Raw genomic sequence first — 13,643 nt, forward strand, 5'->3', positions numbered from 1 at the left:
TCTCCTTCCTCTAACCTCTTCTGTTAGCCTACTTGCCTGCCCCCCTCCCCAACTTATTATATTTGTGTGGTTAATGTCCATGTGTTACTACCATTCAAAGATTACTGACCTGCTGTAACATTTCTGCCAATTACTTTATTACTGGCATCTATGATATCTTTATCCTTTTCCAGATAACTGTATGGTACCTTTACAGATTCTCCACATTAGTATAGGTAGGTCAAAAATGGAATTTATCATGCAACTTTCAGTACAGCCATAGGATGTGCAAGCAAAAGTTGTTGTACGCTTGCCCAAATTAAAATGCTACTGACATGCAGGGCTTGTACAGGTTAACATTTTGAAAGTAAATCTACTGCTTGTGTAATGACAGCAGTTAAAGTACATTCCTAATAGAATAGATGGAAGAAAGAAGGTTTGAAGAAATTTCTGTATTTTAACTGTGCTGGAACAGGTGTAAAATGACTGACAATGGCTGTATCTGATTTCTGGTAATGACTGCTTTTCATCCAAATGTTTCATTTTTGTCCTTTTTCACATTTAAACCCATTTTGGTGATGCTACCTAATATGTATTTCATTATTATGTGTTATTAATAATACTATTTCACGGTTCGCAACTTTGGTCAGCTAGCTGGAGTGAGATTTTCAATTCAAGAGAAGTAACAGTCGTATTGCCTTGTCAATAGGGTTTCCAAACTATCACTACGTTTGTGATGTAGCTAATTTAATTTTAAAATGGAAAAAAAATACATAATAGTATAGATTTGCCGTAAGATTTCCAACGTGAGCGTCTGGAACTGTGACTCGCCAGATGCGTGAGAGTTGGCAAGTCTGCTATTTACTGCAGTATAGTGCATTTTCACAGAAAGCGTTGCATCCGACTCATGACTGCATGGCATTGCATCAGAAGCGCTTTGAAGCCGGCCTTCCCTAAAAGGGGCTTCAACTAACATTGTTTAATTCAATTATCAACCTACCCATTAGTTGCTACCCATCCCGCCCGCATTTTACGGGACCGTCTCATATTGAAAAATAAAATGCGGTGTCCAATTTTGCCCCAATACGGCATGCATTTTGTGCCGTATATCTTCCAGACCGAAAATTCCTTATTTTTTTTATTTCAGCGCCCCCCCTCCCTCCTTCCCAAGTTTACCGTCCAACCACACCCCTTCCCCGTGGTTGACAGCTACACCATCGTTCAAATTAGTACGGGGGCTCTGGAACCTCTTGTAGCCCTGGGACGACTGACAGTGTTAATGCGCCTCTGCATTAGTAGCAAGCTGGGCAAACCATTACATCAAAACGCGCTCTCCCTCCAGCACCCCCATATCCCACCCACATCCTTTCATACACTCGGACTCGCCGTGATTCCCTAGAAGTCGGAAGAGCGCCTCTGCACCAATTGCGACTTCGCGAACAGGAGGAGCCTGCCGATTGGACTATCGGTGCTCGAATGATCGCTGTGGAAGAGAACGGAGGCCGGCTTGCGTCAGCGAGATCGGAGCTCCGTGGACTTTGTCTCAGCTCTGATAGAGAGAATAGCCATATTGGCGGAGAATGGGAGTGTAAGGGAAGGGCATAGCAGGTGAGTCATCTCTACTGGGTAAGTGCTTTTTGGGAAAATGCATTTTTTTCACGACAGGATTGTTTGCAGGGCTGGATTGTTTTGGATATCACGTGAAGTGACATTTTAGTAACAATTTTAATGTTTTGAAGAAAAATAAATATAATTAGTTTGATAAGCATAGTCTGAGAAGTGGAATTAATTTATGCAAATGCTTAGAAACTGTTCTTATCCACAAAATACTTACTTTTGTGCAGCTTGCTATATTCGGTATCGGGTGTAACTCAAATGTATTTTTCTTTCTTATTTCCTTGATATAGTGACACTATTAGTGTTTCCCCCATATATATATACAATACTATTTAGATAAACTGTTAAGAATTCTGTGCTATATATTGTAGATTCATGTGCTACATATATATATGCAAAGTGTGTCGCATTTTACCCTTGCCTGCAAATAATTTATTTCGTATGTATTTGATTCACTTAGCAGAGGAGTTAGCGGTAATAAATCAGTTTATCAATGATGGACATTTCTTATCTGTGCATTATGTACATCACGTATCCTCAGTTCACCACATGGGCGTCCATTGCGTTTCAGCTTTTATCAGTACTTTTTTTTTTATTGGATTTTACCGAGGCGTGCAGTGATTTGCATGCGTGTGGCGACATCCTTTGTGACCAATACTGTGTCTGGGAGGTTCCTCTGGCATTAAAGTACACATGGACTCGGTCCTTTGGCCTTGCAGCTGAGAAGACCGCACGGCTTGTGAGGAGAGAAGAGTGAGCAAGTGGGAAAAGCCATGGGTGGCGGAGGACAGCAGAAAGAGCCTGGTGCTAGCGGCGGCCGAGGCAGCAGCGGCGGTGGCGTGTACACATGGGAGGAGGTGCAGAAGCATTGCCACCGAACTGACAAATGGCTGGTCATCAACAGGAAAGTGTACAACATCACCGAGTGGGCCAAGAGGCACCCGGGAGGCATCCGGGTAATCAGCCACTATGCCGGCGAGGATGCCACGGTACCTATCAGAATTCACCTTATATCTACTATCTATATCTATATGCCTTATATTATGTTGTATTATACCTATCGATTCATCCTTTTATATTTGTTTTGCATATTAATGCATATACATAAGTTCCATCATATATTGCATTAATTTAATTTACTTGCATAGTGATTAAGACAAAAATACATAGAATATAACGTAAGAGACAGACAGTAGTCTGGCCCATCAGCAGAATAAACCAGCATTGCCCTGATACTTGGTGAAGGCTTATGCTGCACGTTAGTGGCATTTAATTTCTAATATGTAACATCTGGGCCAAACCTGTACATAAGTCTGTCTTTTTAGTTTCAGACATCTAGTTTGGTGCAACATTATATCCAAACTGTAAATCTTGCTGCCTATAGACATCTCATCAGCCTAAGTATTAAACAAATTTTTCTGTTAAAAACTTCAATGTTATCATTTCATGATATTTAGGCCTGCAAATAGTGTTGTTTGGGGTAAAACTTGTACTGACGACTGTTAAAAAATTAGTCTTTTTTCCTATATGTCTGCCCTAGATAAAACAAAATATAAAGGCAATATTACGAGTAGGGCGCTTTTCCACTGCACCAGGTACTGTACTTCTCGAAGTACCAAAAGTACGGTATTTCAAGGTGTTGGTTTTCCGCTGGTGTAAGAATTGGTACTGGCACTGAATTACATCACACAAATTCTGTCTTTGAATTCGAAAAATCACTGTAGTATATTATAGGGCTTGATGATGTGCAATATTAATTAACTAATTAATTAACATTGCATGTTACACAAATGCAGTTCTAACATCTCTAGTATGCTAGATTCATATCAGGCTTTTTGCTTTCAGTTCTGTATGGACATTATAATGCAGGCGGTTAAAATTTGCTAAAATATTTTTACTTTGTTACTCTCATAGGGAAAAAAATTAGCAAGCTTTGCAATTTTAGTTAGGCCTATTTGTTTTTTAGATTATCTAATGTATGTTTAAAACGCAGTTTAAAGTTTACTTCCACTGCTTTCTCTGAGACAGTCATAATGATTTTGATCCTTGCCGTTTACGGGTTTGTGAGATATTTATACCCTAGTATTTATTACATACCCTAGGATATATGCATGCTGTCCTAGTATATTACACAAAATACTTTTTTACTTTCTTGTCATGCCATCCTGATCTTTGTCTAGTATCTTGTTCTTCCGACCAGATCACAATATTTTTTTTTAACTTTATCATTGTTTTCTGATGGTATGTCCGCACATATAGATTTTCGTTAAGTAACACGAAAAATTTCTTCTGATTTAGCCTTCCCTCCGCAATTCCACAAATCTTTTTTTGCCAGAAGCATAGATAATTTTCAATGCTGTCTGACAACTAATCTTTCTGCAAACACATTAGTGTGGATACAGGACTTTCACTACCTGGCAAATGTTCTTTTGCTTATTTGTGGGCAGCTAAATTGTGTTTTCTGTACACTGTATGCTGTTTACAAGCAAAGAAAACTAAGAATTTAACAATCGCTGCTTATTGCAGAAAAATTAGAGGAAGACAAGGGTGCAGTGAAACGGAGGGGAAGAGACTGAGACATGTAGTGACTAAATTTATGGATCCCTGTGTTGTTGCTGTGATGGTTCCTTTCATGTACAGCTTTGTGCTTGCGACACTAAAGTACTGTCATTTCGTTTTTTGCTAAATAAAATACATGCATTTACTTTAATCACATGGTTGTGTGTGAGATTAATCAACAGTCAAGCGTTTATAAAAACTGAACTTATTATTAATCAAGATTCAAAATAGATACTTAGCCGCTTCTAGAATTAAAAAAAAATTTTGGTTGGACAAAGAAATGTGCAAGTGACACGTTGTGCTCAAGCTACAACAAATAAAATATAAAGTGCGCCACTTCTAAAAATATATTATAAAATGCTTTGGTTAAATGTGCAAATGAAAAAATATCAGAAATATATACATTGACAACCAGTCTTACATACAATATATACAGTTACACAAATGCTAAAGATGGTTGTGTCTTCGCAAGCTAAGTCATCTTCCTTTTACATGGAGCAGTATGAACGCAGAAGTTTTTGTCAATGCTAGTGATAATGGTAGTGCGGATGCAGATCTTCTCTTTCAGAAACTGCTGTAAAAGAAATTTAACACATTCATGTGGATGTAGCTCAGTTCGCAACTATTGTCAAGACAGCATTTGCATTTTAATAAGGAGGCTATTTGCATAACCACTCGACAAAGAAAGCATTTCAAGTCCCAACCTAGAGTACCAAAGAAGTACCCCAGCTGGTTTAGCACTTTTGGTACTCAAACTTTTGGTACTGTTACTTGACCGGAATTCAATGGAAAAGCAAAAGTACCGTACCAAAGCTACGGTACTTAGTGCAATGGAAAAGCGCCCTTATTTGCTATTATTATGGCAGATATTTTATTAATTTGTATGACTGAATAATGATTCCCTAACACAGGAACAAGTTGTGTGGCATATTCTTTTGATGTCTTGTAAATATACACTACCCAGCAAAAAAAAAACAGTCACCATTTGAATGTAAATCAACAAAAACTCTGACTGTGACTCTTTAGGCTCAACTGCTTGGTTGGAACTAAATCATAGTCTGGATGTTTACTTTCTGGACCTGAAATTTCCATCTCTGGGCATGGGCATATTCCAGGATGAGAATTCCAAGATTCATAGGGCTTGAGTAGTGAAAGAGTAGCGCAGGAGCATGAGAAATCATTTTCACACAGGGTCTTTGCCTTTACCCCATTAAAAGTATTTGGGATTTGTTGAAGAAGACTTTGTGAAGTGGTTCAACTCACTTGTTGTCAAGATCTTGGCGAGAAATCATGGCAAGAATGCAGATCTGGATGAAAATAAATGAGATGTTGCATAAGCTTGTGGAAACAATGCCATGACAAATGTTTGCCATAATCAAAGCTAAAGGCAGTCCAACAAAATATTAAAGCGTGCAACTCTTTTTTTTTTTTTTTGCTGGGCAGTGTAAACAGGCCTATGACTAAAATGCATGGTATTTCTCTTGGATACTAAAAATTAATAGGATATAAGAGTTTGTTTGCACATGGCCTAAAGTGCTTTTTGCAACGGGATATATCCTGCATATTTCCCTAAAGTGTTTTATACGATTCTGAAGTAATGCAAAGTTAAAGTAATTTTCTGTGTTTCTCTGGCATGCATTTTTTTTTTGCTGTTTTCAGGAAGTTATTTTAACACGAGCATTAAACAATAACCCCTTTTTAGGATGCATTTGATGCATTCCACCCAGAGCCAGACTTTGTTCGCAAGTTTCTGAAGCCGCTGCTGATAGGGGAACTGTCCCCGTCGGAGCCCAGTCAGGATCACCCGAAAAATGTGAGCTTTGCTGTTTGCACTTCTCCATTAAACACTGGGGTTGTTTCATTAATACACATTTGCCAAATACTGTCACTGCAACACATCTTAAACAATTGGCCATTATGTTGTTGGTGCTTGAAAGCTTTTTTCTGTGTTCTTTTCAGAATAATTTTAAATCTAAACTTTCAAATTATCATATTGCAATTAAACCTAAGGGAGCACCAAGTTTCTTTAGCATTAAGACAACAGTAACATTGAGGTGTGTTAATTACCATAGGTTTGCCAGGGTACCAAACACAGGGTTTGGCTGGTCAGCTTAATTCCTCCTCACGATTACATAATAGGGTCTGTGTGATGCCCATTAATGTGACTATGTGAATCTGGGCCATGTGTCCTTGTTAATGTGTTTAATGCTGATTTTTTAACAAAACAGAACACATTTCAGTTAGTAGATTTCATGCTGTTCCCTTTCTTTTTAAGGGGAATGAATACATATATTAATGAGTCAGACTATTTGTCGTAGTAACTACATGTAATTACTCATATGACATAAATGCAAGATTTTGGCAGGTCTTTTTAGTTAGTCATATTTGCGAGTAGTAACCATCACCTATATCGTAATAAATATAGATCAATCTCTTTCTCTCTCTCTCTTTCTCTCTCTCTCTCTTCCCCCCAATTTTTCTGTTGTCATCACTCCTCTTCTTCCAAATGGATCCTTACTAATGTGCTGTTATCACCCCTTCCTCTTCTGTTCCCTTCCTCTTCTCTTCCCTTCCTCCACCTGCAGGAAGTGATTGTGCAGGATTTCCGGGACCTGCGTGACCGTGTGGAGAAAGAGGGCCTCTTTCATACAGACCCACTCTTCTTCTCTCTCCACCTTGGACATATCTTACTTCTTGAGGTCCTTGCTCTGCTGGTGCTGAGGACCTGGGGCACAGGATGGATGCAAACCATTGCCTGTGTGGTGATCTTGACCATTTGCCAGGTAGCCTGACTGTGATGTGCAGAAACCAGTGGGTTTGTGTTGGCGTCCTCTTCAGTGGAGAAGCATGTTATGAACTTATAGTCCTCTTAGAGCTTAAGTAACTATCATCAGAATACCCAGAAAAGGAAACACTTATGTCTCAGATGCATGGGTGGGAACAGTGCAATACTGGACAAACAGCAATACAATAAAAGACAAGACAATGCAAGATAACACAATGCGACATAAAAACAAGTGGAAAATAAATAAGCAATAAGAAGTTATGCAAGGATGTGAATAATACCAAAAGAAGTATACAAACTAGATTGACTTTGCTGTAGTTCCCTCAGGTTATGCTTTAGTGAAAGTTGATTGTCATTATGTAGCATTTGCTGTCATTTTCTGTTCTAGTCCCAAGCTGGGTGGCTTCAGCATGACTTCGGCCACCTGTCTGTCTTCAAAAAGTCACGTTGGAATCACCTGCTTCACAAGTTTGTCATTGGACATCTAAAGGTGTGGAAAAAGATTGTATGGGGTTCCTGTCTGTTTTCCTCTCCACTGTCAACCTGAGCTTAATAACAAGATTTTTGGTCCAAAGTCCAAATGGAAACTCTCACTGGGTCTCTCTGTCTGTCCACCTCAGGGTGCATCTGGCAACTGGTGGAACCACCGTCATTTCCAGCATCACGCCAAGCCCAACATCTTCAGCAAGGATCCAGACGTAAACATGCTGCACACATTAGTGCTGGGGAAGACACAGCCAGTCGAGGTCCCGCTTCACTGTTATACTGATGACCTGCCACTTAACGTTTTGTCTTGCAGGAGTAGAATAATGTTACAGGGTAATATGATCACGGGTGTAATAAAGCCCAGGTAACAAATACTTTCGCCAGGGGCGAATTACAAAACAAACGCCCATTAACATAACAAATGAAAACAACAGCACAAAGAAACGATAAGCAGTTCCTGTTTCCAGTTTGAACTCCGTTGTTCCATAAAGTATCCTCTGCTCACTGGTTTTACCAGATCACCTGACAGAAAAATGATCTGGGCCTGTACTTTCTCAGAGCTTCACGCCATGCTCACAATGGCACAGTAATCTGATTAAGTGAACTCACTAAAACTGAAAGATATTTGCCTGTTTCGGTGACCAGCTTTGGTTTGTCTTTTTCAGTATGGGATAAAGAAGCTGAAATATTTGCCTTACAATCATCAGCACCAATACTTTTTCTTCAGTGAGTCTCTCTTATTTTCTTTAATTTGATCAAACTGCCCGGGATTCAGTTTTGTGCAGAAATAAAAAATTTAGTCAAACACATTATGAGTGAAATTGTTATGCATAATGAGTGTAACAGGGAACAACAACAACAATAATAATAATAATACTAATAATTAATAATGAGAATAATCCTTCCCCCGCTTTTAGTTGGACCGCCGTTGCTCATCCCTGTGTATTTCAACATTCAGATCATGTATACCATGCTGTCTCGCCGTGATTGGGTGGTAAGTTGACCTGCCTGGTATTACGAGGGTAACGATAATATGTGCTGCTGCTGTTAGTGCATTAAGACCTGCAGGAGTTGGAAATGATGTCCCTGACATTTCTGACACCTTCTCTCACCTCTGTAGGACCTCGCTTGGGCCCTAACTTACTACTTGCGATACTTTTACTGCTATGTTCCCTATTACGGATTCCTTGGTTCCATAGCACTTGTCACGTTTGTAAGGTAATGTGTTTTACACTCTTATGCTTGTGATTTTAATGTTTACTTCATATTTTACTCACTGACACAATTATGTGACTGTAGTTCATTTTTTAAACATTCTCATATATAACATGGGGACTTGCACAGCTTAGCATTTTTTGAGTTGTCTGGGGCCTCATTTATCACAGTTTTGTACACACAAAAAGATGCCCAACGTGTATGTAGCTTTTTATTCCAAATCCCAGATTTATCAAACAAAACTTGATGAAGAAGTATGTGTATATTTACGGAAACTCAGGAGGAGGTGAATGCAACATTTTGGAAAATTCGGGAAAAGGTGTCACCCATTGTAAAGCAGGGAACTGCAAGCAGTCCAGCAAAATGTCCACGTGCGTGTGAACAGTTCATACCACAAACCTGCGCCTTCACTTGAAAAACAGTAAATCTAAAATTTGTGAACTGGTTTGTACTTTATTTCATTATTTTATTCATTTAATTTATTTTGTACTTCTGGGATTGCATTTATTTGTGTAAGCCAAGTACTATGTATTTGTTTTTGATTATTTGATTTGTATCAAGTCTGTTTCCTTACCTCTTCCCATGAACTGTTGAAAGGAATGAGATTTTATGGAACACCAAGATTATTTTTGTTTTTTCTTGTTTACCACTGTGTGTAATGTCTTTGCATTTTGTCCGTTTGACATTAAATGTATGTTTCTCTATGCTTTGGGTGAACAGACAAACGTAAAAACCACATTTGAAGTAATGTCCAGTTTTTCCAAATGTAATCGGGGCAATTGACTGAACTGTCAATGCAATAAGGGCACTGCATATAAAAATGTATCAAATACATAACAGTACAGGTTACAGCAGTAGATGCCGACAATGAAATGAGTGCTAATTAAGCAACTTTTTCAATCAAAAGCCATTTCATTCTATTACAATTCACCTGTGATGTTGAAATGACATTGACATATATTAGCATGCTAGTCTGGATCAGCTTATGATTCCTTCATTTTTAGTTTCACATACCTGACTGCTCTGGCACAACACAGCATAATATGGCGTCCCCTATTGTAGATGCCATATCCATGTTGGAGTTTGAGGGTGAAAATTTGAGTTTATCCCCGATAGTAATAACCACACTGCCCCTGTGCATGGCAAGTTGTCTCTTTCTCTTCAGATTCAGTCACTTTTTTGGAGGGCCGATGATATTTACTGCCGCGACGACGTGTTGCTATTCAACACGCTTCCAAGTTTCGACTTTATCACGGCACAAAGTAGAAGTGCTCTAACAACAAAATGCAGTTTGGCAGCTAATCCAAAAGTACTAGCAGCGATATAATATATATACATATGTGATTAAAAAAAAAATCATTAGCAAATTTACGTCTATACATTTTCTTTGTGAAAAATATGCTTAGGCCCCCAAACGTAACATTTTGTCGTGTCTTCTACTTTGCGTTGTTCAAAATTCCTCTTATTTGCTTTATTTACAGCTGCTGTCATCTGACTTTGCAACCAGAAAGACTTGATTTTTATACTATATGACTCATTTGCATTGACCATCTATGGTTATTTGGGGGCAGTAGGCAGGCAGGATCTCAAGCTCGAGCACATATGCACATTTCCAAGATACTTCCCACATTTCCGAGGGGAAATGTGTATATGCCAGGTTTTTATAAATCCAGATTTTTTTCCTGTGTACACATTTTTTTTTTCCCATGATGAAATTTACGCACAGTTCGATAAATGAGGCCCCTGGTTTTTATTCTGATTGAAATTTGGGCAAATGCATAAACAAGTCAGTCTGCAGCAATCTAAAGTGTGTTCTCATCTGGTGCAGGTTTCTGGAGAGTCACTGGTTTGTGTGGGTCACACAAATGAACCACCTTCCTATGAACATTGATTATGAGAAGAACCAGGACTGGCTGACCATGCAAGTATGTGTCACTTCCTGTTAGTTTGCATATCCTCATGCAGTTGACCGGTTTGGTAGGCAAAATGGATATTGGTCTCTATTGTAGAGATGATTTGCATGTCGAAGTCACAATTCACTAGTCTACTTTTAATACCATTTACTTTTGTAATGTGACAGAAAGCCGCCTTCTGTCCTTATTAATGATTCATGACAAATCATCTCTGGAAGCTAATCCAGTGATAAAACTAGAATGTAATATTGAAATGCGAATTTGTTTTCCATTTCACAGCAAAAAATTAATCTTGAATATTACTCATTGAATCATAAAAATATAATTAGGGTGCAGACTGAAAGAGCACATTTTTTGTGATAGGGCTGGGTTCATAAGAACATAAGAAATTTACAAACGTTTGGGGAGAACTTAACTAATAGCTCAGAGTTGTTAAAATCTTATCTAGCTCTGATTTAAAGGAACCCAGGGTTTTAGCTTCCGCTACACTAGCAGGAAGACTATTCCATACTCTAACTACACGCTGTGTAAAGAAGTGCTTCCTCAAATTTGTTTTAAAATGTTCTCCCGTTAATTTCCACTTATGGCCACGAGTTCTAGTATTTAAACTAATATTGAAGTGGCCATTTGGCTGAACAGCATCCAGACCTGTTAGAATCTTATAGACCTGGATCATGTCCCCCCTTAGTCTCCTTTGTTCAGATAAAGCTTTGGAAATACAGCAAACCAGAGAAGCTTCCCCCATTTTCCTGTTATTTTCCCCTTTTCAGCTTATCTCCACCTGTAACATCGAACAGTCCGCCTTCAACGACTGGTTTAGCGGGCACCTTAACTTCCAGATTGAACATCAGTAAGTCTCCCACCCAGCATAACACATTAATTGTGTAATTTTATCCTGATATATTCCTAGTGCCACAAACTCATGCGCATGTACGGCTCCATTTTCTGCCTCAGTCTGTTTCCCACAATGCCCCGGCATAACTATTGGCGCGCTGCTCCAATGGTGCGTGCCGTGTGCGAGAAGCACGGCGTTCCATACCAGGTCAAGTCCCTGTGGCAGGGTTGCGCTGACGTCGTGAGGTAGGTGGCACTGCGGAGTCACATGTGTGCCCATCATCCCACTATTCCGCACTTTCAGACACCCGTTTGCCATAAAAACTCTTTCCTCTTTGGTTTTCTCAGCTCTCTGAAGATGTCTGGTGAATTATGGCTGGATGCCTACCTCAACAAGTGAGCCCAGAGGCTATTGGTGGGACGTTATTGGACTTTTTTTTCAGGAAGAAAGATTCCATTAATGAAAGTGACTTTATAAAGTGTAACAACATCCTAATTTTGTTAATATGATTGATCTTTTGTATCTAACAACTGTAGTTTTTTGTCTGATTTTTTTGTGGTTGGAAACAATGTAAGGGTCCACTGACACTTGTAGATGTCTCTAATTCTCTGACAATCTTCATAAAGCTAGTGGAAGTTGAAGTAAAAATGACTTCCCTGCAACATTAGGACCTCAATTAAGACCTCAATTAGTTTCCTCACTAGATGAAGGTGCCATGGACATAAACTAATCTGACTGGTTAATGCAGATCAAGCCCCTTCAGGCCCATTTTTTTGCTGTAGTTGGCCTATTTCAGGTCATTTTCTCTGTATAACTGTGAGGACAGATTCAAAATGTCACTATACTTTTTAAAAGAATCAACAATTAAAAAATTAATCAATGGATTTGGATGTCTGAGGGGAAACGTCATTTTTAAGGATGTTGATGTGAGTAGTAAAGAAAAAACAAGTACATTGCAGAGGTGTTATACGGCTCTAACAGATAATGAACCTAGAACACGCGTGGTATAGCGAGACACACACACACACACACACACACAGAGGAAGAGCGAGGACTCCAAGGTGCCACACAAATAGAATGTGAAAATGGACACTCTAGATGCACAGATGGGGCCAGAGTCTCCTACCCTGGAAATCCGACGCAAGTTTGAGGGTGAAAGTTTGAGTTTATCCCTGATTAGTAATAACCACACTGCCCCTGTGCATGGCAAGTTGTTTCTTTCTCTTCAGATTCAGTCACTTTTTTGGAGGACTGATGATATTTACTGCAGCGACGATGTGTTGCTATTCAACACACTTTCAACTGTCACCCATGGCCGCATCCTTTGTATTGTGAGACTTTTTAATGTGCGTGGATGAAGTGGTCTTTAATATTCAGCATGGGTCAAACCTGCACACCGCCACACTCTGTTCATTAAGCATTTTATTGGACACTTCAAAGCTTTTAAGACCATAATAAATGACAAAACTTTTTCATGTTCCCATGGTGCATCTTTCTGTTAGTCTTCTTATTCCTATTCAGATGAACAGTAAGGAAAATCTTCCATATTTACAACAGACTATCAGTCAAAATGCAACTCAACCAGTACATCAGGGGCCTGCAACACAAAACTAGTTTAAGAAACTCTGGGTTAGAACATAAATTTCGGCTTAACCGGACCAAGCAAATGCAATCTGAGATCTCACACCGATGACTATGGGCAATCTATGTCGATTTTCTTACTGAAACCATAATTAACTCAAGAATGCGTACACATAAAAGCAAGCCTTGTGCAATTATCAGCCGATTACGTAAGTATGTATCACAGCAGGGCTACATACACTCACTGGCCATTATATAAAGTATACTTTACTAGTACTGGGTTGGACTCCCCTTTGCCTTCAGAACTGCCTTAATTCTTTGTGGTATAGATTCAACAAGGTGCTTAAAGCATCCATCAGAGACTTTAGTCCATGTTAACATGATAGCATCACGTAGTTGCTGCAGATTTGTCAGCTGCACCTTCATGATACGAATCTCCCATTCCATCACATCCCATAGGTGCTGACTGTGGAGGCCATTTGAGTACAGTGAACTCATTGTCATATTCAAGAAACTAGTCTGAGATGAGCTTTGTGGCATGGTGTGCTATTTATAGACCGTAGCGTGAGGGGTGTCCCAGAGCCTGGGGATCATCCTTTTGAGTCTGTCATTCTGTTACGGCGTGGCTTAATGCAGGTTGGAAAAAAGGGTGACAATCCATTAAGCGGCTCCA

At 39.3% G+C, this 13,643-nt stretch overlaps 1 protein-coding gene across 2 annotated transcripts; it reads left to right on the top strand.

The window, feature by feature from the left end:
* Positions 1-1,198: 1,198 nt before the first annotated feature.
* On the top strand, positions 1,199-12,868 carry fads2 (fatty acid desaturase 2). Of its 2 annotated transcripts, none has more exons than XM_023817379.2 (13): positions 1,199-1,605; positions 2,316-2,585; positions 5,858-5,968; positions 6,741-6,938; positions 7,329-7,430; positions 7,561-7,686; positions 8,092-8,152; positions 8,344-8,420; positions 8,547-8,644; positions 10,470-10,566; positions 11,325-11,404; positions 11,509-11,634; positions 11,737-12,868. In XM_023817379.2, the coding sequence occupies exons 2-13, from the start codon at positions 2,370-2,372 to the stop codon at positions 11,786-11,788; spliced, it is 1,344 nt and encodes a 447-aa protein (XP_023673147.1). In that variant the 5' UTR covers positions 1,199-1,605; positions 2,316-2,369; the 3' UTR covers positions 11,789-12,868. The 2 variants fall into 2 exon arrangements, with proteins under 2 accessions (XP_023673147.1, XP_023673146.1); XM_023817378.2 differs by having other exon boundaries at positions 1,202-1,587.
* The last annotated feature ends 775 nt before the right edge of the window (positions 12,869-13,643 follow it).

Source organism: Paramormyrops kingsleyae, chromosome 13 (assembly GCF_048594095.1).
Source record: "Paramormyrops kingsleyae isolate MSU_618 chromosome 13, PKINGS_0.4, whole genome shotgun sequence".
NCBI classification, from domain to species: domain Eukaryota; kingdom Metazoa; phylum Chordata; class Actinopteri; order Osteoglossiformes; family Mormyridae; genus Paramormyrops; species Paramormyrops kingsleyae.

What these genes read in the sequence shown, in the direction of transcription:
- fads2 (XM_023817379.2), top strand. Translation starts at nt 2,370, where the DNA reads ATGGGTGGCGGAGGACAGCAGAAAGAGCCTGGTGCTAGCGGCGGCCGA. An exon ending in GCACTTGTCACGTTTGTAAG is followed by an intron (nt 8,645 to 10,469) that starts GTAATGTGTTTT and finishes CATCTGGTGCAG; the next exon opens with GTTTCTGGAGAGTCACTGGT. An exon ending in AACTTCCAGATTGAACATCA is followed by an intron (nt 11,405 to 11,508) that starts GTAAGTCTCCCA and finishes TTTCTGCCTCAG; the next exon opens with TCTGTTTCCCACAATGCCCC.